Below are 23,971 nucleotides of genomic sequence, written 5' to 3' on the forward strand. Positions count from 1 at the left end.
TGGTGATGCTGAAAGCAAAGGTGAGAAATCTCATCACTTCAGGCACAGACCTGGTACGGCACAGACACTGGAGAACCTGACCTCGCCTGAGCCAATACACGAAATGCATTTGACCTGATTTTGTAAGGCAAGACCAGTAACACAAACCCACCTTGCTCTTACCACATCCTCTGAGGCTCAGGCAGCGTGAGTTCACACAATTCATGCATCCACTCAGCCAACTTTTTGGACCTAAATATGGCCATAGATCCCTCACCTTTATCCAACCACGGGTGGGTAACACGCTACCATTGTATGTCATAGCATGACACACATCTCTAGAGAATTGAGATCAAGAGGATGACGACGAACAGATACATTGATAGTTGCTTATGGGACATGCTGCCTCCCCCCGCGTGGGGCTCCGGAACACCTACTCGGGAATAGGAAGCACCGTAGCGCCTGCATTAGACCCCGCCGCCCTCCGGCACCCGGCGGCAGCAGCACTCGGACTTCGTCCGGCCCGCTCCGAAGGGCCGCACGGCCGCTCCCGGCCCTGCCCCGCCCGAGCCGCCGCGGGGCCAGCCGGGCAGGGCCGCAACCGAGCAGGGGCGGGCCGTGCCCGCCGCCCGCTCCAGCGGGAGCTCCCGCCCGCCGGCGCTGCGGGGAGCAGCGGCACGAGGGCGCGGCCGCCCGCGGGCGGAACAGCAGCCGCCGTGGTGTGGACGCGGGCACCGCCTCGCCTCCCCCCCGCTCCCACCCGGCCGCCGGCACGGGCACCGCCTCGGCCCGGCCCGCCCACAGGGAGCACCGGACCCCTCCCGCCGCCTCCCCCATGCCCCATCCCCGGTGCCCGGTCCCCATCCCGGTCCCGAGTGCGGGGAGGGGGGAGCGGCGAGGGAGAGGGCGGGGGGGAAGCGGGTGGGGGGGGGGGTGTAGCGGCGTCCCCATAGCGACAGTGACGTCACCCCACCCTGGATCTCATTGGAGGAAACCCCGTGGCCCCAGCCGCAGCCCACGGGTCCAGCCGAGCTCGCGCCCTGCCCGCGCTCGCCCCCGCGGCGGCGCGCTCCTCTCCGATTGGCCGGCAGTGCGCGGGGGGGCGGGGCCGGGCGCGCAGGCCGAGCCGCGATTGGCCGCGTGGGCGCGGGCCGCGCAGCGGGTCGGTGCGCGCGCCAACGCCCTTCAGCGCTGGCTCGGCCGAGACGGGAGCGGCTCTTTCTCTCCGCCACAGCCCTGAGCGCGGCACCGACCGGGTGCGGCCCGGCCCCACAGCCCGGCGGACCCAGGTGAGCGCGGGGCCGCGGCCGGCGGCAGGATGTGCTCCGCTCCGCTGCCTCCTCCCGCCGCGTCCTCCATTTTGTGATCGCGGCGTGGAGAGTTCGGCGGCCCCGGGGAGCGGGAGGTGCAGCCAGCGCCGCCATTTCGCACCCGCCGCCGCTTCCTCTTCCCGCCCCGTTGCCACGGGGACTCCGCCGGGCGCCCCCCGCTCTCCCAGGAGACGCGGCCGCTGAGCCCGAGACCGCACCTGCTGCTGTGCACCGGGAACCGCCACGCTCCCGGCCGGCAGCGCGGGGCCCCCCGCCTCGCCGAGGGCCGGGTCGGCGGCCGCCGGGGCAGGCGGGAAGCTCGGGTCCGCCGCGCCCCGCCGCGGGGAGATGAAGCGCGCAGGGCCCCCGCCCCGGCCTCGCGGCCCCGGCCTCGCTCGCCCCCAGGGAGGCGGGTCCTGGAGGGGTTTAACCCTTGTCGCGTTCTCCGGGGCCGAGCTGTTCTTGCTGCTTTTATTACGTATGCATTCCCGCCGGTCCCGGCATTCATGCCCGCCTGCCTCTGGCGCTTGCCCACAGGGATCGTAACGCATGGAAGGCAGGGATTTGGGCGAGGGCCCCAGGCTGGGTGGTAACCAGGAATACTTCCACGCGTCTCTGTTAGGGGGCATATTAATATGCTCACGTAGGGCGCGAAGGAAAAGAGGGATGATGAGTTTTTTCTGATGGAAAAAGAGCTTATTTCCACTGCTTGGGCGGCAGGCTGCCGTCCCTTGGATAGCGCTGTGACTTCTCCGGCTGGGTTTCTAGGTCGTGGTTTCCCGACGGGTGGACCCTTGGGATGAGTCCCTTTAGCCTTGCATGGAAGGGTGGGATGTTGCAGTCCGTCTCTCCAGGAGAAGCACTGGAGATATGGAAGGGAAGGCAAGGCTCACAGTAACTCTCGTTTTCAGCTAGGTTGCAGTGGGTGCCCTAGGATCGTGTTGGGTGGTGTTTGTTCAGGCATCATGGTTACTGTCTTCTTTCTGTCAGGTTTTGAGGTGCATTCTCGTGTTGATAGTCTGACATCTCCACCCTCTTCTGCTTCTGCTATACACTGCTCTTGTCCCACTGCCAGCCACCATGGATAAGACCGAGTTGATCCAGAAAGCCAAGCTGGCTGAGCAAGCCGAGCGCTACGATGACATGGCCACCTGCATGAAGGCAGTAACGGAGCAAGGTGCCGAGCTGTCCAACGAGGAGCGCAATCTCCTCTCCGTGGCTTACAAGAACGTGGTGGGGGGGCGACGCTCGGCCTGGAGGGTCATCTCCAGCATCGAGCAGAAGACAGACACCAGTGACAAGAAGATGCAGCTTATCAAGGACTATCGGGAGAAGGTGGAGTCTGAGCTCAGGTCCATCTGCACCACGGTGCTGGTAAGTGGGAACTTTTTTTTTCCCTTGTATTTTGTTTGGGATAAAGAAATGCAGTATTAAAGTGTGCTGCTGTACTGGGGGAAGCACTGGGAACTTGGATGGGGCATATCATGCAGTGTTGTGCTGGGGTAGGTGAAGTCAGTACAGAAACTTCTGTAACCCTTACTTGGGTCACTGTGATGAGGAGGATCAACTGCTCGATAGTATTTGCCCTATATGTGTAGAGGTATTTGAGATACTCAATTTTGAGTGTCTGTGAGGTACATTTCTGGGTGGGTCCATATGCACCATTTTACCAGGTAGCAGAGATACAGGGAATTTAGCTTCTGTGCTGTGGTTAGTAAACTTACCTATTCATAAGATAAGCTGAAAATATGAAAACCCCTTTTTTTAGATCAGCTAAAAACATTGAAACTATATGTGCGTTTTGTTTACTTCCTCATGAAGAAAAATACTCTTGAGGTGACTTCAAGCGACATTTTGAGGAATGTTTTAACATAAATTTGACTTTACAAACTTAGACATCTGTATTGAAGGTGGGAAAGAGACATGTAGAGATTGGCTTTGTTAGATGCAAGTTGACTTTTCAGGGTGTTTTTGAGATGAATTTGCAGTAATTATGGAGCAATGTAAAGCTAAGGTGTAAAGACTGGAGTGACACCCTAAGCACACGTCAAAGCTCAGAAGTACATTTCTGTGGAAGCAGCAGAATTTCAGATGCTTTTGATGGGAAAGCTGTAGTGCACTGTAGTGGGAGCTCAAGAGATGTGTGTCAGCAGTGTGGAGGCTGCTGGCCCCTGTTCTACATGATCAGGGTATTGTACATGCAAGACACTGTGTGTCCATAATGCAGTAGTAATTCTGTTGCAGATAATCTTCAGCGGTTGATTGCTACTCTTAGTTACCTTATTTTTTGGTGTTTAGTATTGCTAATCTGAGAACAGGAGGAAGCAAGTCTATAAAGAAATAAGCAATTTTGAGGTAAATTTATCCTAGATTGGTTTAGGAGACATGAATTTAAAGGTTTGGAAGTTACTGATTTTTCTTCTTAGGTGTTCTGGCTCAGGTACAAGGGATTGCTTCTTTGGATTGTACTGAAAATACCTGTATGCTTCCTTGTATGCTGCCACCTAGGCTTGTTCTTTCTTTCTAAATCAAAGTGAGTTACCTTTTCTTGAAAATTATTTTCAAATGAGCTTTATGAATCAGTTAATTCCTGAGCACATTTAAGAGTCCATGCCTTCCACAAGAGCAGAATTGTTTCTCTAGTTACAGGTGTATTAAAACTGTGAAACTTTCACCTTTGTGAAAATCTTGGGTCTTGTGTAGGATTCCTACTTCCTGTGACAAGAGTTTGACTAGAACCCTGTGTGAAGTGCCAGCATTTGTGTCACTTTTCTCTCCTCTACCCAGTGTCCCACTTCAGAACTAACTTCTTGGGACCTCCATATAAAGCTCACTCTTCAGACTTCTTCATCTCCCTCTGTCCTTTTACCAAATCTAGTGCCTTGGAGAAGGTGATGCATAAAATCTCATACTGGTTGTACCATTTTGACAAGGAACTTGTGTTTCCATAGGGAGAGTCAGTGAGCCACTTCACACAGTGTCTCTGTAGAAGTTACTCCACCCCATCTGATGGTGGCCAGCAGGTGTTCTGGTAGCTGTGCTACTGCAGACCTCTGGTGTAGGGAAAACAAGCTCTTCCTGTGCTAGATGACTTCTTTTAATGCACTCTAGTCTTCCTCTGTTCTCAGCAATGGCCTGTTGGCAGCTCTCCCCTTCCGGCATGAAAGGCTGCAGGAAGTAGTGAAGACCAAAACCTGCAGCTGAGCATGCTTTTCCTGTCCTGTCCTGACCTGCTGCAAAGATGTGCCTTCCTTTGGTAGAAAGAGATGTTTGCTGTCTACTACTGCAAGGTTTCCCTTTTTTAATCTTCCTTTGAGGGCCATGTGCAGTTCTCTTCTGATTCCCTCCCTTTCCTCCAACATCTACCACTCCTATGATCCATGAGTCAGCGTGTGAGGGGTTGGAATTCACAAGGAGCAGGCATTACAAAGGACGGGTTTCCTAAAGCTGAGCCATGAAATGGTTTTGGCTCCTCCTTTGAATGATAATTTCTCTGTACTAGTACTATGGTAACGGCTTGTAGCTTTTTCAGATCTCTTCAGCTGAATCTCAGAGATGCTTTTTTAATTCTAGGAAGGCAGCTAAACTGTAACAACTGCTGGCAAGTAGTATGGAAAGGTTGCTTGTCATCTGGAGTATTTGGATTTAGCAAGGGTGGGTGTGTTGGGTGGAGTGTGACTGCTGTTAGTCATACTACTAACAGTTTTTTCAAAAGGTTTTTTTTAACTGCTGGTATGGCATATTTCTAAATCTTCGTTTAGAAATACTTATGCTAGCATTAAAAATACTGTTATTTTCTTATTAAAATGTCAGGGACATGGAATCTGTAATTACTTTTCCTGCAAAAAATGCCCCAAGCCAGTTAAGTAAGGCATTTTTTCAGGTCATGATTTGATAAAGAACTTAAATTTAATCACCACTAGAATATAAGCATTCAAAATTACATCGAGATATCTGTATATAGATATATACATAAAAATAAATCTTTTAGTGATTGTCATTCTTTAACTGCCTATCTTGCAAGTAGGCATGATCTGAATGCTTTTTAACTGTTAATTTTGTGACTGGTCTTTCAGATGAGTAGCTCTTTAATGGAGAAGCAGTATGGCTGTCAAACAACTTGTACAAATGTTTTATTTGAAAGGTACACTAGGAAGTTTTGCTCAACTTCTTGTATTGATTGACTAATTCTTTGGTAATGTAGACAATTAATGTTGAATCATCCCTTATGACTCATAGTTAAAACCGTTCTTGTAACTCTCCTCTCCTTGAATAAAGAAACAGGTTGGCAACTTAATTTTTTTCAAGATAAAGTTACACTATGTTGTTTCATGTTGCTTTCTCTTGAGTGATTTCAAGACTGGTACAAGGCAATATAGAAGGGTTGGATGCAGCAGCAACTTTCATACAACTAGTGGAATGATGTGGGAAACTACAAAGATGGAACGTACATGCACAGTATGAGGTCGGCTTAATTATATGCACACTCCACTGTTCAGTGACAATAGTTTTTTCAAAAAGTTAACTTTTGAGTTGGAACTTTTCTGGGGAAGTGGATTAAACTGCTGGGTTTTCTGAGAGCCTTGGTCCTTTTGCATAGCTATAACTTGTGTTGCATTCAGGCTCCTTTGTTCTTTAGTGAGCAGTAATGTAAAGGAAGGGGAAACAGCAGCCCTTGCCTGGAAGTGCTCTCCACTTGCAGCTTGAGGGTTTTTGCACGTGTTTGCATGTGTTCAGTTTCTAGGTCCTGATGTGTTGGAGCTCTTCTTGGAGTAAGAGAGATGAGATTTCATAGCTATTTGCCCACAGTTTCAATCTTGATGAAGATGCAAAATCATTAGGACTTGCAACAACTGTGTCTTGATGGTTTTCTTGTGTCTCTAGATGAAATGTTATAGTGTTTTTTAAATATTATTTTAAAATTTTGTGTAGAAAAGTTACATACCTGAGGCTTTTCTGTTGTTTCCCAGCATCTGTTTTCACAGTGTCTTCTGTAAACATTTTTACATTGCATTGTGTCGGGCCCATGTTGGTGTGTTTCTCTGGAAGTGACCGAGGGCATTGTGAACTTCTAGAAATGAAGGGACAGTCACATTACTTAGGCTGTTGATTCTTTTTGCCACCCTTTGGTAGTGCCTACAGTGAAATAGTTTTGAGCTACAAGGTGTGTATTGTCTGTATTTTTACTGTCTGATCCATTTTGTAGATCTAGTTCTAAAGTTAGTCATTTAAAAAGAGTAGAACAAAAACCCACATGCTAGAAAGTAATGTTCAGAGCAGTTTGTTTCAACAACACAAGTTCAGAGGTCCATTGGAAATGAAGTTGGCTTTCTTTTGGCAGTAGCAAGTAGAGTCCTGATGTCAGCTAAAATATCTGATGTCTGATGATGGGTAACTTTGACCATAGCCTTGTTTCTTCTCTACTACTACCTTTGGCCTACAGAGAGTGAAATCATTGGGGTTTTTATTGCACATGAAGAAATTTGTCAGATCCAGTAGGTATCAGCTTCATGCTGCTACGCAGACAATTTACCAAAGTTTCACGTCTTGTGAATTCTATGTCTCTGTGTTCCTATTGTCAGGGAACAGACAGAGTTTGTACAGAAATATGTGTAGTGTAGAGGTGAAACTCAGAAAAAGGGTATTACATGCAGTCTTTTGGTAGACGGAACTGTGTAGGATGCAGTTTTATTTTGAAGGTCAGGCACACTAATCATTTAATATTACTTATGGACTTGAGTTAGTTGTCCCAGTGTTGGGACAGTGTTTCAAGGATTACCTTTTATAAGTTAAATCTTCTGCTGTTCTTAAGTGACTGACTAAAAGGGAAGGCTACTTCATGAAAGTCAGGTTGAGAATGTTACTTCTTGGCAAGTCCAGAATCGTGGAGTGAATGTGAATTGAATAAATAGTTTGGTATAAATAATCTTTTTTTGTGGAAAGTAATTTGTGGAGAGAGAGAGAATTTTTCCATTGTGTTCTTAGCACAACTTCTAGCAACTATCAACATGTTTGTGGTAAGAATTGTGGAACTTAATGGTTTAATTTTTTTTAGTTTAGTATGCTTGAAAGTTAGATCTGAACTTGACTTATTCATAAACCTTTTATTACCTTCTGTGTCATACTTCAGTAGAATCTGCTGGTGGAATCCTCGCTCTTGTGCAAAGAAAACTTAATCATTTCTGGGAAGGGACTGATCCTTGCGGAAACAAAGCCTAGAATGCACCCAGGTTCTTGAACTGACTGTGAATTGTTAACAAGTCCAGCTAAAAATAGTTCAGGGAATTCTGATGATAGCTGAATCTTCCATCCCATGCAGTCATTGCTTGCTGCCTCCTCCCCCTACAGCTGAATGCTGTTTGGAACTGTTAAATTTCTTGGAGGACGTTTACTGCTTTGGTGGCTGTGAGAAAGTAGGATGTGCTCACTAGGCTGAACTGGACAACAAAACTACAAATTCTGTTGTTCTGCTAATGCAGTGAAGCTTTTTTCAGAGTTTGTAAATCACTGTCATGCTTACCTGCTAGACAGTTGTCTCACGGGCACTTCTACTACCTTGGATACTAATGTGATAGGTGCCTTCTTGAAGTAAAACACGGAGGACTGTATGTGAGAGACAGCTTTATGAGGAAAGAACACACTTGAGTTTGAAGGTTATTACACTAGATTTCTTTATCATGGCACAAGTTGGGGTTGTTTAGCACAGTAAGAGTAGATTGTACCAGTTTCTGTTCAGGCACTGCAGCTTGGTATTCTGGTTTGAGTTATGGGTGATGCTTGATTTTTGGAGGAAGGGGTGAAGAAAACAGCAGAGGAAGGGCTGGTACAAGTGCATGGATAGACTTTGTAAATTTGGTAGGTGAAAATAGACACTTGATTAATCTATTTTTTCATATTTAGCTTTTTGCTCTTGGGCTTTGAGAATGAGGGTCCAGGTGTCCCTCAATGTTACTTGTGGTTGTGCTTTCTTACTGCCAATAAACCTGAAGCCAATTTTGTCACTAACAGGTAAGTAATAACTATTCTTAAAAGTGCACTGCATTTATGGCACTTACTCAGTGTAGCTCCACCAAGTTTATGGGAGGGGTGTTCACAAGTTCCTCCTTGTCCTTTCTGCATCCCAGGAAGCTAGAACCAACATTGAAACACTTCATCTGTGCATACTGCTGATTTGTAAGCTTGCCATTTGCTACTCCATCCTGTATATCTGAATATCTAACAGTGCCTGGTTTGTATGAGCTGGGCACTTAGAAGAGGCAGCAAATGAGTGTTGAGGTTCACATCTTGTGGTCTGTGCACCCATCAAAACATCAGATGTCAAGATCTAAGGGCTGGAAGTCCTGAATTAGCTATAATTTTGCTTGTACCTTTCTCTGAATTTGTTAAAGTAATCAAGGGTTTTATTTACCTGTTTCTAATATTGATAAAGGTTTGTTACTTTATTACTCTTGAGTCTCTCCTTTAATTTATATGATCCATTCACTGAACTAGCCAGATGTAGGAATTGTGTTCAGCTCTGGAAACAGATGAATTTGCATTTGCTTTAATAATAACTTCTCTAAATAAGCTATGTACACTCTTACCTGGCTGACAGCCACATCAGTCCCAGTTAAAACTTCTTCAGGAAGTTTAGTTCTGAAGTTGAATAAATTTTGCAAAATTCCTGTAAGCAGAAGTTGTTTTTAATAAAAGTAGGTAGCAGGACCTTAGCAAAGAGTCACGGCTCACTTTCTGTGAGATGTTGTAACCAGGTTATCTGAAATGTTGACTTTGGTTTTTCTGACCTAGGGTTAGACTTCGTTGTCGATTGTCTCATTTGGGGAATAACAAATTACTGGCACACTCGTAAGAGACTGAATGAAATAATATATTGCTGGGTTTCCTTTGAGGTAAAGTTGGATGATCCAAAAGGCTCTTCCAGGCTACACTATGCAATGAGAAGAAAGTGCATCTGTTGTGTTACCATTTTGAGTTTCAGTGATCACAAACCTCTGATCAAGGGCTCCCAAAGAGAGAAAAGAACTAAAGCAAGTTAAGTTTTTTTGGGTTAAGGGCAATGTACCTTAAGATCACATAACTCCTGTGTGCTGTTGTTCCTCTTGAGCACTTTTAGTTTAGATGTACCTCAATTAGTCATTTAATCTTACCTTTGGGCTTCTGTAGCTGCAGAGCATAGAAGTATTTTTAAATAAAAACTCAGGTTTTTTTTGTTTGTTTGTTTGATTCTGTCAAATTATGCAATGTCACGAATGGATGCTGAAAGAAGCTTTTAGATGGCCAGGATTCTGAAGAGAAGGATGTGGTGTCAAAAATTTGTGTTTCTAAGAGGAGAAGAGCACTTGGAAGTACTTTGAGGAATTAGAAATATGTAAAACACAGTCATGGAAGAATGTTAGAATCAATTTGAGATAAATATGTCATATACCAAGGAATTTTTCCTGAAAGCTTTTGGCTGTGTTATGTAGCCATTAATTAATAAAAAAATTATCATTTTTGAAAAGAGGAATTACTTTTTATTTTTATGTACTCATTTCTACATTTGATGGGGAGAAACTGGGAAAACTTCAGGCTTTTCCATAAAAACTTAAATAATTCTCTGACTTTCACTGGATTGTTCATTTTGTCTGAAAATCTATAGAAAGGAGAACTTGTATTTCTGTGTACTTCTAGTTCCTGGCTTACATCGTTCTCTGGGGACCACAGAGCTTTCTAACCTGAGGAGGAGTATAAGCAGTGAGTGTAAATTCTAGATTCCTACCCCAGGTGGGAATAGTGTGGGCAGACGTGCTGCATCTCAGGCTTCCACTGCATTTCTTAAGTGGGATTCCAGATAATTCATTCAGGGCCAATCCCAAGTATTGGCTGCCAGTTTTTAAAACTGTGTAGACAAAGACATGGAACCTAATGGAAAAGATGAATTAGGTCACCCTCTCCATTTTCATGTCAGGTACATTTGTCTCTACTTTGACTGTGCTTTGTTAGGTCGTCTTAAGGCCATGCCATTACTGGAAAGGTGCACACATATTTTCCCCACTACATAAACTGAATAACTGAAACACTGTTAGTTTGGAGAGGTCTGTATGAAAATCACTTAATGTTCTCCCAAAAGGAGGTGATGCATAGAGCTTGAATCCTGAAGGATGAAGAACTCAGTTCTGCTGAATTAACACTGTTGAAAGTAAAGTGATCTTAACGTTGCAGCAGGGGACTCTCCCTTTCCTGTCAAGAAAACAACTGCTGAGCGTTAAAAAACACCTAGGTTTCAGTGAGTCATATTGTGGACTTTGGAATGACTGATTGTACTTGAAATAGTCGAGAAGTCTTGAATGCCACTCTGCTAGACTATTAAAACAGGCAGTCATTTGTGAGTAGAACCTTATTGAAAGGTCTGAGCACACACCAATCATCTGTGCTGTCAAAGACTTTGGAATATTTGATATGTTTGAATTCACATTTAAGTTATAGTAGGTGATTATGTTGGTCTGAGCTGCCTCACCAACTTTAGCTTTGCTTTTAGACTGCAGTTAGGGTGGAAACCATTTCTCTCTATGCTACTTCTGAATCTTTTTTTCCCATATTGGGTCTGGATGGACTGTCAACAATACCTGAGACTGAATAATTTTTCCAAATATTTTACATACTGCAATCCTGGCTGAATTTACGTAGCCTCACACACTTCATGGTGTTCCTGTGAGATGCAAGCTGCTCATCTAGATGGGACTCTGATGTTGAATCCATGCTTCAGGGTGGTGAGTTAACTTGCTAAAGTAAGTGTTGAGGTGCACTTTGTGCTTGTCCATTATTTTTGAGGAGCCTTGTCTAAAAATAGATTTATTTTGAAACAGTTTCTTCACTTGCAAGTGACTTTTAGGGTCTGTGGGATTTGTCCAATTAGTGTGTGGTACAACATTAAGTAATCAGTTACTTGCTGTTACCCAGGTAACATTGCTCCTGGTGAGCTTCTGCATTCCTTAGTAAACAAAACAAAAACCCAAAGGCACTTAAAGCTCAAAATACAGAACATTCAGTGTCAGTTCAGAATACAAACATCTAGGAAACAACAATAAAACTCAGTCTAGTTCCTGTAAAACCTGTGAAAAATTTGTACTCTGTGGAATGACAGCAGATGCAAGAACCCTTGGACAGCTAAGAGCTGCTGAGCAGAAGTTCAACTTGGTTTCTTCTGTCTTTTTTTTCTATATCATTGAACTTTTTCCATTATGCAGTGTGGAGGAATATATATTTTTTATATTATAAGCATTGATATTTATTAGTTTGCTCTTCTGTCAAAAAATTACTACTGTAGGATTTTGTTTTTTCTCTGGATGCTTTTTGTGTCATATGAGTTTAAGCCAGGTGAAGGACGTTTTTTTAAATTACTAAAACCTGCAAATACCAATTACTTCACACGAACTGCTAGGATGTTCACATTTAAAAATGGCCTTTAAAATAACATTCTCAGAAGATGGAGATGGTGCTGAAGTAAGTTATTTTAAATAACTTGAAGTAAGATATATGGGCTTAAGGCTCAAGGATGTTGCTGAAACGGTCTGACTTAAAAAATCAAACTTTATCTAACATAGACTTCATTCAGAAAATTCTGTGTGGTTTAGAATGTTGACACACTCCTCCATGCTAAATACAGTGTAGCAGCTTAACTTACAGGACAAACTTCTGGAGAGCATTGCTGTTTCTGATGATTTCTTTGACTTTTTTAACTGTACTTAGTGAGAAATGCAAATGATAATGTAGATCAGTCTTTTAATAGCATAACATTAAATAACTTGGTGCTGGTGATGTGACCCAAACGTGTCATAGGTGTTGATGTATGAGTGATGGTGACATTGTTTTGCATGTGTTTTACTTGAGTTTACCACATTGAGAACTTCTGTGGATACCTAGGCACATGGTTTCTCTAGCATGCTTTGAAAATTGACCTCAGACTATTTGTGATGAGTAGATAATCTCTGGAGCTGACCTGGTTCATGTTTATCCTCTGGTATCGAATGGTTAAGCGTGAAGAATATATTCACTAGCTAGTGGTATTGGAATATATGAGGAGACTTACATATTTGCTACTCTTACTGAAGTCCAATTCTGAATGGCACAACTGCTGAAGGAAGCAAAAAGGTCAGTTTGGTATTCAAGATGTTCTGTTTTTTTCTAAATTCATCTTTGCTGTTGGGAATTTTTTATAGCTGGATATGTGGGAAGAGAAAACAGCATAGATCAGATAGCAGTGGTATTTTTCTGCCACGTGAACCTACCCTGTAGTTAAACTGTGTAGAAAGTATTTAGTGTAGACTGTGGTTGAACTTAATGTCTCAGTCAGTCTTGCCTTTTAAAATAGGCTTAGATGGGGAGAGAGTGGTAGGACTGTGTTTTGATGTCAGCTTTTTCAAGGAGGTGTTGCCCTGAAAAGAGGTAACAGCATATGTGGAGTGGGACAAACATGATTTGCAGAAGAGGTGTGCCAGGGTATTATAAGGAGAGGTTGGCTGGATGCACACACCACAGATAATTATTAAGGAGCTCTGTCGTCAGGGAGCTGCTTTGTCTGTGTCAAACATACCTTCAGGTAAAGGTATGGCTGATGCTCCTCCAGGGCTTGCTTTTCATAAAGCTGAAAAAATGGGAAAGTGATGAGAGCAGATATACTGACTTAGTATTTCTGGCTCAGGTTAATTGCAGTGGTCTGTGAATACCACGTGTTCAACCCTTAAGCCTACTTAAATTTACAGAGGGGAAAAGGGTCTGAGAGGGTACTTAGGTAGTTGGGTAAGAACAAGAGTTGAGTGGAGAAAGATCCAAAAAGGCAGTTGATATGTAACTTTCATTTGGCTTGTAGAGGAATGTTTGCCAGTGGAGAGAGGAAAAAAAAAATCAGCTTTCCGGGGAAGAAGTATCTAGCTGCCAGGCTCCCAACCTGCTCCCCATGGCTTCTTCAGGCAGCTGCAGACCTATTCCAGGGGAGGGGAAAAGAATATCATAGATGAGACTATGATGCTGTTAGGATGGACAAGAGTGTTAGCACAGTGTGAAGGTAGAAATAAATTGAGATGGATGAGAAACACTTAGAAGAAGTGGAGTGGGAAGTCTTGTCACACTCTAGGAGGACCAGCATGCCACTTGAGCATAGTAAGTCAGTGTGGGGCAAGCAGCAGCTACCAGCCACAGACTGGCACTGCAAACCTATTGTAATGCAACTGCAGTGGGACACAGAGGGTCTGGTCTGAGCATAGAGCTTTGATTCCTGCCCCTTCATACTGCTCCTGGTTCTGAGAGTCACCCTCTGTCTGGGCAGATCAGCAGCTCTGGCATCGTGTGGCTTTCATGCAGCTTCTGAGCCATGTTTTGTGTTGCAGAGCACATAATTGCTGGTTTTTCAAGGCTTGGTTTAGAAGGTGATGGGAAGAGCTGCAGTTCTTAGGTGATGGTGGCAGCTGTATTTTAATACATAAAAGGGATGGGTACATTCACTGTATGTGAGCATGGATGGCAGTCTACTGTATTGCCTTGCTTCATCCCAGAATCGTACCTCTCACAGTTCTTGTTTCTCCCAAGGCAAAATCACAAAAACCTTGAGGCTCTCTGTGGTCTGCTTCATTGCTTTGCCTGCCTGTAGTTATTTTACTTAATATCAGCTGATGTTTAAAATAAGGATTCCTGGCTAATTTCTGTCTGCTGGAAAGGTAAAAAAGTCCACATCAGGAAAAATGAGAGAACAGATGCAGGAAATCATGAGTTCCTGGCTGTTACAGACTCACAACAGCGTAAAGCAAATAATTTGGCTTACGGTGCTGTCTGCTCTCACTACCCCACCAACATTTTGTCTGTGAGATGGAGGGTAAGATGCCTTCCAAGAAATGATATCCTGAGATGAATGGCTCACAAAGTACACGGAATACATTATTGATTTGAAAGATTAACATCTGGCCTGATAAATAATTAGCTTCACTCAAAGTCTGTTTGGATTCTGTTCTAACTTACATGATTCATAAATGAGATCTTGTTCCATTTAAGGCTTTTAAAAAACCAAAACTGAATATGTAAAGTCCAGAATGAGGATGTTCCACCCTAGCTGAAGGAAAAGGCACAGGTCTCTTCCTTACTTGTGTTACTAGGATTAGGAGGCCCTCAAAATGAACTAGGAGTGGGAGCTGCTGGGCTACTCAGATTCTCCACCTGAGAAGTGCCTAGGAAATAACCCGCTCTTTGCTGTCTGAAAAACTGCAGCTCATTCTCAGCATCACTTTTTTCTCTAAGTTTCTCAGAAGTTTGGACAGAGCCACTGCTTGTCAGATCTGCGTAATGGAGGCAGCATTTTAAGGATGCACCAACATGCAGGCCACAGTGCTGCTTGCTTGAGGGTTGGATCAGCAAAATCATTCCATATCCCTGGAAGAAATGTGTGGCCTACCCCATCTGGGGGGTGGAAGAAAAAATGGGCACTGATGCTCTAGGGAATGTAGCTTTCAGATTCGGCTTAAATTGACTATGCAGAAGCTTTCCTGCCAACATTCTTTAGTGTGCACTAGATTCCAGGGGTTGAGTATTTTTCAGCCATAGCTAAGCCAGATGAGCTGTAGTGCTAGAGCTGCTTCCAGTAGTGCTAGAGCTGCCTCCAAATACAGAATTTTGTAATAAAATGGGTAATACTTTTTGCATGCTAAGTATACAGTAAATTTCGGTGTTCTAGAAAGCATGAAAGAAAAATGCCTTGTTGATATAGTTGTAACATCTTGGAAGTTTTATTTCAGTATTTGAAATATGAATCAAAGATATGGTTTTGCAGAACACCTGGTTTAAAATGCCATATAGTGTCCTCACTGCTTGTCTGGTCAGTGCTCCTTAGACTCTGGCATAGTTAATCTGAGCACATGGATAAATCATGTCTGCTACTTAATGCAGTCCCAGCCATGGGATGGCTTTTAGAGGCTGGTTGTTACTCTTCAAGCGTTACAGATTCATGGAACCTTTCTAAACTGTAGGTGTATTATGTGTCACGTTTCATCATTCTGGGCAGTTTCTTGTAAAGTCAAGTGTTAGACTTGAGATTACCACGTTGTTGTCTCTGGGGCTTTGAAACTGGTTTGTGTAGTGTTGCACTTTTATGGCTGTTACAGGAGAAAAGCAGCAGGAAAACATCAAGCCAAATTGTGAAGTTCTTTTCTTTGCAGAAATCTGTAGAGTGGGAATAACTTATTCTAATATGGAATGATTCATACACAATAACAATATGGATATGGTGTTGTATTACTCATCTGCCTACTACCTTTTAATTCTTATTTTGAAACAGACCTAAGGTTTTGCTGCTTTTTCCATAACACCAGTGAGCTGTACTGTTATATGTACAGTATGATGTGTGTGTTGTTTGCTCAAATCCCCGCATACCTGACTGTGCTAAACTGTTACACAGATTCCTTACTTAAGCCTTTGCCAAATAGCCAGTGTCTAGGCTTTTGCAGTGGTTTTATATCCTTATAGAAACTCCTAAAAATGTTTGTCACTGATTTGGTAAGTGCAAGGGTATGACAGGCTTGGTATCATCTTACCTTCCTGCTCTTTTCTTTAGGGTGGTATCAAGGGCAGGTGTAACTCTGTACTTTCCTTACTGCTTTGGTGGGCATCTTTGAGGGAGCTTGTCTGGGCACTGCGTGTTACATCCATGGGACACATACAGTTTGGATGCAAAAAATGCTTCCTACTGCAAGTGTCAGTTTAAAATAGTTACCAAAACTTCAAATGGACTTGTAATAAGTGAGCACTTTGAACTGGACTGCTCTGCTTCCATTGATGATTAAATAAGTAATAATGGTATGGTGGTATGTATAGGGAGTAGGTTTGTGTCTAAACTTAGCTTGTTGTGATTATAGTGCTCTAGTAGTCAATTAAAGTGCTAAGGATTTTTGTGTAGAAACCTAAGAGTTTCTTGAATATCTCCTTTGTAGCTGCTTCATGAATTTGGATATGTGTTTCTGTAACAAAAATCTCAACTAGCCAGCTGAAGACTTTGTGGAAACTTTTCTGCTCCTTTTATGACTTGTTTACTTTCCAAATAAGTGAATGCAGATCTTTATCACTTACGTTTCTACTGTGAAGTTCCTGTGGGTATTGCAGGGTTTCCTTGAGTGTATCAGAACTCATTTGCATCTTTTGTCAGCCCTGGAGAACATGGGTGGTTGTAGTAATGAATTCAGTAAAATGTCCGGAATTCAGGGACAAGGTCGAGCTGTAAGCTGCTGTGCTGCTTGTCAGTTCTCTGAACTACCTTGTTTTCTAGGAGAAAAGTCCTGTACCTCTTCTCCCCTTTCTTCACCCCTGTCTTAGGATGACTTGCAGTCTTGAAGAGAGGCTTAGCTTCTCTTGGTGGAGGCTTTCAAACCTTTCCTTGTCCTACTGGTTATCGGGTAGGAGAGCTGTGGACAAGGGGAGTGATGTTTGCAGCAGCTCAGGGTGTGCTGGAGAGCACTGTATGGCTCTTTGCATTCTGGGAATGGCAAGGTGGATATGAAGGATGCCTCCCTGCTGTGCTGGAGTCAGGTGTTCTTTAGAGCCTTGGGAAGAGCTGGTGCAGTTTGGTGGGTTTGACTGCTTGTGGTAGGTGGGCTGGGTATTCCTTATCACAAGTGTAATAAACATAACTGGTGTAAAAAAAGTACCTTTGAAACTTTCTGCATCGTGGTTTTTTTTTGGTAAAAGCTTACTCTTTTGCAATGTTTTTGAAATGAGAAGTGCATAGCATGAAACTAAACTTGATGCTGAAACTGTGCACCAGTAAACCTTTCCTTGTTACTTGCAGTCCTATTGGTCTGTTCACCTTAATGTAGTCTCTGGTTTTGTGCCTATACTCAGTTTCTCGAAATAAGTGTGCATCTGTCTAAAATGCCTTAAAACTCAATTTAGCCTTGTAGCAAACGTTTGAGTCCTTCCAAACTTCTGGGAGAGAAGGAGATTGAACTTGGTTACAGTGGTGGTTGCAATATGTCAATGTGTGTTTTGTTGTTGTTTCAGGAGCTCTTGGACAAATATTTAATAGCTAATGCAACTAATCCAGAGAGCAAGGTATTCTACCTGAAGATGAAGGGAGACTACTTCCGATACCTTGCTGAGGTTGCCTGTGGTGATGACAGAAAACGTAAGTACCTTGGATCCTTCACAGCTCTGGTCCATGGGTGAGGGAGGGGCCAGGAAATGAAATGCACGGACTCCAAATTCACATGAGTTACCTGTTTTTCAGTCAGAAATCTCTGGTTTCCATACAGATAGAGAGTAAAACTGACTAGACCTTAAGTGTGGCAGAGAATTTTAGCTGGTGTTCCTATGATCTACCCTAAATTCCTGAATAGTTGCTCCATAATGCTTATTCAAACCTTCTGGAAAACAATGTAGGTGAAGGCATGGTAATATATTTAATGTTGCTTATTTGCAATTCTTTACTAAAATGAAGTTTGTTGGGGATAGTAAACAAATATCTGTAACATTTTGTACTCCATGGTAGAGTCCTGTTGATCTCTAAATTTTAACCATTTCACTGGGAAGCAGACTTCATTATAGTCTCTTGCATTTATAAAGAAACATAAATAAAAAATTACTAGGTTGATACTCTGGCCAAAAAGCGTGAGCTGTAATCTAAAATGGTTGATTTTAGTGGGAATAATACTGTTCCTGACATTTTAGTTTGCCCTTTTGGATCCATCAGGAAAGGCCTGGAAACTGCCACTTCATACTGGGCATCCTGAGACTGTAGGCCTTTCCCAGGAGTTAGAACAGGTGCATAGGTACTTGTAAGTACCTCAAGAGCTTCTTCTATGGAAGATTTTAACTCTGTATTGAGCAGATGTATTGAACTAATTACTAAAACTGTCTTGCAAGGTGCCCAGATAGTGTTGTCATGTTAAAAACTCTTGGTATGGCATAAGCTGGTGATCTATTTCTACATAGCAAACTAAAATTAGTTGTGCGGTAATGCTGTGACACAAAGGGGAGAGACTGCTGGAGCATGTGGATGCTGCAGTGCTGTCCCCTGGGGTTGGGCATGGCAGGATCTGGCAGTGCTGGCCCCCTGAAATCGACTGCAGTGCACAGTGGGAGGATGGGGCTGGTTGTCACTTCAGTAAAGGCTTTGTTAGTCTCCCTCGGTTGTAGGAGCATTCAAGTTGAAAGATGAAGACATACAGAACAGAGTAAAAGTCTTTGCATTAATGTTGCATTCAGAAATTCTTAACCCTTAATCTGATTCAAATAACAGTGAGTCCAAGGTAGCAGAGAAAATGTGCCTTTGGCTTTCACAAAGATCATCTTATTTATACTTTGTCTCAAGCAACAGCTATAAATCTTGTCTTGTCCAAGCACAGAAATACCAGCTCCTGTTGACTAAAATTATTGCAGTTAAATGCCACACATGCTGATAGGAGATACAGTGCAAGGGAGATTGATGGATGTAACCTTGTTAGCAGATCCTGCTGGGTTTGGCTCTGCAATTACAGCTTATGTGTATCTCATCATGCAGACTTTTCTGCATAGCTTCTTAAAAACTTCAAGATTTCAGGCTTTTCTGATGTTCTACCTCAAAGCATCTGTTTATTTTCTCAGCTTCAAATATATTTTATGTGCTTACAAGCTAATTTGTCTCCTAGATTTGCTAGCCTTTTGTCTTCTTTCACCTGTTCTCAACAAATGGATAGTCCTTTAGCACTCGTTACTGTGCAAATACTGGAAAATCCAAATCTGTCTTGACTCTTTTCAGTACTTACTGGATTTTACTTACCAAGCTCTTTTTACCAGCATTTGCTAGAGCAGTGCCAGTACTAGCTAGCCCCCTCCCAGAGCTGTATTTTAAGCTCTGGCAGTGACCTTTCTTTTCCTGCAGTCTCCCTTCTATTCTGCAGCATGTTTAGGGCAGCTCTTGGCCCTTTGTTTATCTTATCAGAAGTGAATCTGGAATAGACCATATAGGTAGCATTCCTGAAGTACTCTCTGACCTGGTAGCCTCTTTTCTCTGTGATGTTTATCCCAGTTATTTTAGGCACAACATTGGGGCTTTTTATCTTGTCCTGTCTATATACAGTTTTTGGAGGTAAACCTTCGGTTTATCAGAAACATGCTGTACATGCCTTCCAAACTTTCTCCAGAAATTTGGCCTTCTTTACTCTGCACACAACTCACATGAATATGTCCATCCTGTGCCAGGAATGAAGTATGAGTTCTGTAGAAAAAGTAATGCACAAATGCTTTCCCCCCTACTAATAGATCAAAGGCCAGTGAAGACTGAAGTAGTCTTGGATGGTTGTGTTTGCCTAGTTCTGTGTGTTTATCTCTTGAATACCTCTGCTCTGTAGTAGCTTAGTTTGCTCCCTGTGTTTTGTCAGTGTGGCAGCTGTAATTAAGATGGGTGTAAAATCATTATTTCGATTAAAGTAAGTGCAGTGCTTTCCTAAGAACAGGCTTACGTGCAGCACTGTAGAGTCTCCTACTAATGGAGTGATTTAGGTAGGAATATCTTCAATAAAAACCTAAACAAACCCCAATTTGTCATTCTTTTACAGAAACAATAGAAAACTCACAGGGAGCTTATCAGGAGGCATTTGATATCAGCAAGAAGGAGATGCAGCCAACACATCCAATTCGCTTGGGTCTAGCTCTTAACTTCTCTGTATTTTATTATGAGATTCTCAACAATCCTGAGCTTGCCTGCACACTGGCAAAAACAGTAAGTCGCTTTTTTTTTCCAGTATGCCTACAGGGAAAGTAAAAGAGAGTTTCTGCTTAAAACTGTATGACTTATTACTTCCTAGAGTTTGTAAAGGCCATGATCCTGTTTAATGTTTCTGGTTTCCTAGCTCCTATTGTTAGTGGGATTGAAGGGGTACAAGCAGGCTGTATTTACAATGTGACTTTTCAATTTTCAGCAAGCAACATGGCAAGCTTTTGTTAGGTCTTTTTTATGGTTTTGTTTCAAATAGAGCAGGTCATAAATTTCTAATGTTGCTTTATTTTTTAAGCTATATTTTCGGATAGGTTTAGCTTCTGCTTGCTTAATGATCAGTTAACAGAAAGGCTAAAGATGGTTTAATTATTCCAGGCGTTTGATGAGGCAATTGCAGAACTTGATACACTGAACGAAGACTCTTACAAAGACAGTACTCTCATCATGCAGTTGCTTAGAGACAACCTAACAGTAAGTTGCCTTTTTATGTATTATATAGTTCCGTTCTCCAGGTGTTTGCTTAGATTGAATTTGTGATAAAAAAACCCTTTATTTTGCTCTAGTGCAAAGCACATCACTGACTTGGGCTGTTTACCTATGATACCTTTCCATAACTTAATTTGAATGTTGTGTAAGTCGATGTCCAACTTCATGCGTTGTAATCTGGAATAACAACATGGTTAGCTCACATTCTTCCTGGTATGATGGCCTTATGGTAGAGGGGAGAAGGGGGCATTCAGCCCAATCTAACGTATAGGATAGGACCAGGAATTAAAACATCTGTCAGGAAATCTTACTCAAACTTTTTTGATGACTACTGCAAAGCAAAGTTTTTCCTGGTGTATATCCAGTGTAGCTTGCTTTATTCGTTGTCCTGATTTTCATTTAAAAGCTCTGAAATTTCAATGTACTAAGAATAAAATCAGTTTGTTTATGTTATTATAATGATAAACTTTTTGAGGAAAGTGCCTTATGGAACAATTAAGTTGTATTAAAATATGCAACTATGGTAGTTTTTCAGGGAATATTGTCTCTGAATAATTACTGTATTTAAAATTCCAACAACATTTATTATTTTGCACTAGTCCTTCAGTAGAAGTGTCTGTTGTTAGCATTGTGAAGTGTTTAGCTTCAAAGTGGCAATCTACACTTGCAGGATTCAGACTGCTGTGTTTGAAATGGAAGTTGCCTGTGGAGCTGCTGTTGAGGCTGTTGAATGGCCTGGAATATATGGTGCAGCTCACTGTTAAGCACAAGAGCTGGAGCCATTGAGAATATGTCTGTTCTGCCTCTCTGCCTGAGAGGAAAAGCTCTTTGTGCCCTGAGCATGTGGAGCTCTGTCCAGTTAATTCTCTCCCAGCAAGTACTGGAAGCCGGAATTGTGCAGTGCCAGAGCACTGGTACTTCGTGGGCATCCTTAAGTCTAATTCATTATCTTTTCCTTACAGTCAGTAGTTGTCCCTTTTTGGAATTGAAGCTGCACTTGTGAAAGCTGACACTGTTTTTCTTTTCTTTCTAGTTATGGACATCAGACAGCGCAGGAGAAGAATGTGATGCTGCAGAAGGTGCAGAAAACTAAACTGCACGTGGGGTGTCATTCTCCCTTTCCTTCTCAAGAAACCTTTTTACACGTCTCCATTCCTTATAGCTCCACTTGGATTTCCTATAGCAAAGAAAACCCATCCATGTGTATGGAAATCAATTTATAGTCTTTTCACACTGCAGCTTTGGGAAAACTCCATTCCTTGATTTGTGTTTGTCCTGGCCTTCCTGGTGTGCGGTTACTGCTGTAGAAAAGTATTAATAGCTTCATTTCATATAAACACGAGTAACTTCCAAACACTTATGTAGCGGACTAAAGTGTACCTGGTATTTAAAAACAAATCTGAACCAGTTCCTGCCAGTTGACTGTGTTTTGTATTACATTCAGATATGAAAATGTAGTTAATTGCAACTAAAGAGTGTTCCACATAGCATTTGATTCTCCACATTCCCTTCTTATTCTGCAGGGTTTCCTTTCCATAATTGACTTTCACATGCTACTGTGTATTCGTTTCAGTAGGAATATGGAAGTTTTGGGCCAGATCAAGTTGAGCATTTAAAGTTTGGAAAACCACAAATTGAGTTGCTTCCCGTATCATGTAATACAGAAGCTTGTGTGTTCAAAAACAGGGGCTTCTCTTAATCTTCAGTTGCTGCTGTTTGATATCCCTTCCCAATAAAAGTTCACTTACACTCCTGCCTTTGTAGTTCTGGTATTCACTTTACTATGTATTAGAAGCAGCATGTTACTGCTGGAGTACAGGCAGTGCTTTTTGGCAGACTAAAGTGCATGTCATTTCTTAATACACTGGAATGGGAAAACCAATTGAAGTTCACATGTCCAAATATAAAATTTAGTACTTTTCCATGCAGGTTTGTGCACATGTGAGAAGGTGTCAAGTTTGTCCAGTGATTGTTAGAGAGTTTGGACCACTATTGTGTGTTGCTAATCATTGATTGTAGTCCCAAAAAAGCCTTGTGAAAATGTTATGCCCTCTGTAACAGCAAAGTAACATTAAATAAAATTACATTTTATAAACCACCTACTGTTTACTTGTAACAATTCCATGTAATAACTTAAGGGCTGAACTTAAAAAAGTAAGTATCTTGTGCTGGAAATGTCTTTCTCAACTTCATTGCATACTTCTTAAAAGTCTGCTTTTGAATGAACTTGTTTGAAAAAATACCCTAGTATTTTCATAGTTTATCTGACATGTGGACTTCTTAATAACTAAATTGGCTAGAGGAAATGGATTCACCTTAGTAATGAACTAAAAAAGCAAATTTCTTGATACTCTTTCATGGCTTGCAAATATTCTCATTTAATAATGCAAATTTTTTGTAATCTATTGGAATTCTCTGCTGTATTCTCTTGTGTTTTTCCTGATGGACCTCATTACAATGTTCCAGCTACATGTTTAGTGATGCAGAGGAATTTGTCCTGCTCTAGAACATTAGTTTGTGTGCTGCTACATCACAATCTGCTTTGTTTTGTTCTTGGACTACATTTAGTGTTACTGTTTTCACTGGTTTTTGGAGGTTTTTTTGTAACAATATGTTGCTCTGCTTTTTTCTTTCTCCCCCTGGATCCCTTAAGAGTTTTTTTTCCTAAATCTCTACCTCTTACTTTTCCCATGTTGGTGGGTTTTTGAAAATATTTAACTCTTGTTAGTGTTGTGGCTGGGTAAGAACTCACATTATGAAAAAGGAGATATATATTACTAGTCCTTGAAAGCTTCTGGTGGTGTATCTTCCACCTTCCATGTTTTTATTCATTCTTTGAGTGTGCACAATGAGTGTTCCTACAATAAAACTGTTCTATTTCTGTGCTTCAATAGACATGCATTACTCTAAAAAAATTGTATCAATTCCATTTTCATCATGCAGTCACTTTGAATTGCTGTCAAAGTATTGTGTGGCAGGACTCAACATAAACTCATATGCTTGTTAATCAGTGTTTTGGTTTTGTAATTTCCCTCCACCCACACATTTCTTACTGATTCTTTATTTGTTTCATAAAGGTTTTAGCTCCTAAGTGCTGCCATTCTCTAGTAAAGCTGTTTGGGTACTGACATGTAGCAGTCAGCTTTATCTACTCCTTTAAGGGTTTGCTTTCTTTGCTGTCTTCTGGCTGCTGTCTTAGCTTGCACTACATTGTTAGCTAACACTGTTCTCTTGTTTCTTTTCTTTTGCACCTTGTTGAGAGAGTTGTTAGTTTTCCTTATGGGAACAGCAGCTGGGCCTTGTATCTAGATTATAGCTTAATTTATTAAATGTGCTTTCTGATGTTTATCAAGCTGGGCAAATTCTAGCTGTCTCTTGTTGATTGCATCTATGTTTTACATGAAAAAAAAAAAAGTCTTGAAACTGCAGTATCAGCTTTTAAATTTTAATAATAATGAATACAACAGCATCTGTCCTCATTGTTACT

The 23,971-nt window shown here is 42.2% G+C and overlaps 1 protein-coding gene across 2 annotated transcripts; it reads left to right on the forward strand.

The window, feature by feature from the left end:
• Positions 1 to 1,137: 1,137 nt before the first annotated feature.
• Positions 1,138 to 22,781, forward strand: YWHAQ (tyrosine 3-monooxygenase/tryptophan 5-monooxygenase activation protein theta). 2 transcript variants are annotated; one of them, XM_062488489.1, is made up of 6 exons: positions 1,138 to 1,268; positions 2,280 to 2,663; positions 17,304 to 17,427; positions 19,838 to 20,001; positions 20,374 to 20,469; positions 21,518 to 22,781. In XM_062488489.1, the coding sequence occupies exons 2-6, from the start codon at positions 2,370 to 2,372 to the stop codon at positions 21,575 to 21,577; spliced, it is 738 nt and encodes a 245-aa protein (XP_062344473.1). In that variant the 5' UTR covers positions 1,138 to 1,268; positions 2,280 to 2,369; the 3' UTR covers positions 21,578 to 22,781. The 2 variants fall into 2 exon arrangements, with proteins under 2 accessions (XP_062344473.1, XP_062344474.1); XM_062488490.1 differs by having other exon boundaries at positions 1,184 to 1,268; positions 2,365 to 2,663.
• The last annotated feature ends 1,190 nt before the right edge of the window (positions 22,782 to 23,971 follow it).

This window comes from Cinclus cinclus, chromosome 3, assembly GCF_963662255.1.
Source record: "Cinclus cinclus chromosome 3, bCinCin1.1, whole genome shotgun sequence".
Taxonomy (NCBI): Eukaryota; Metazoa; Chordata; class Aves; order Passeriformes; family Cinclidae; genus Cinclus; species Cinclus cinclus.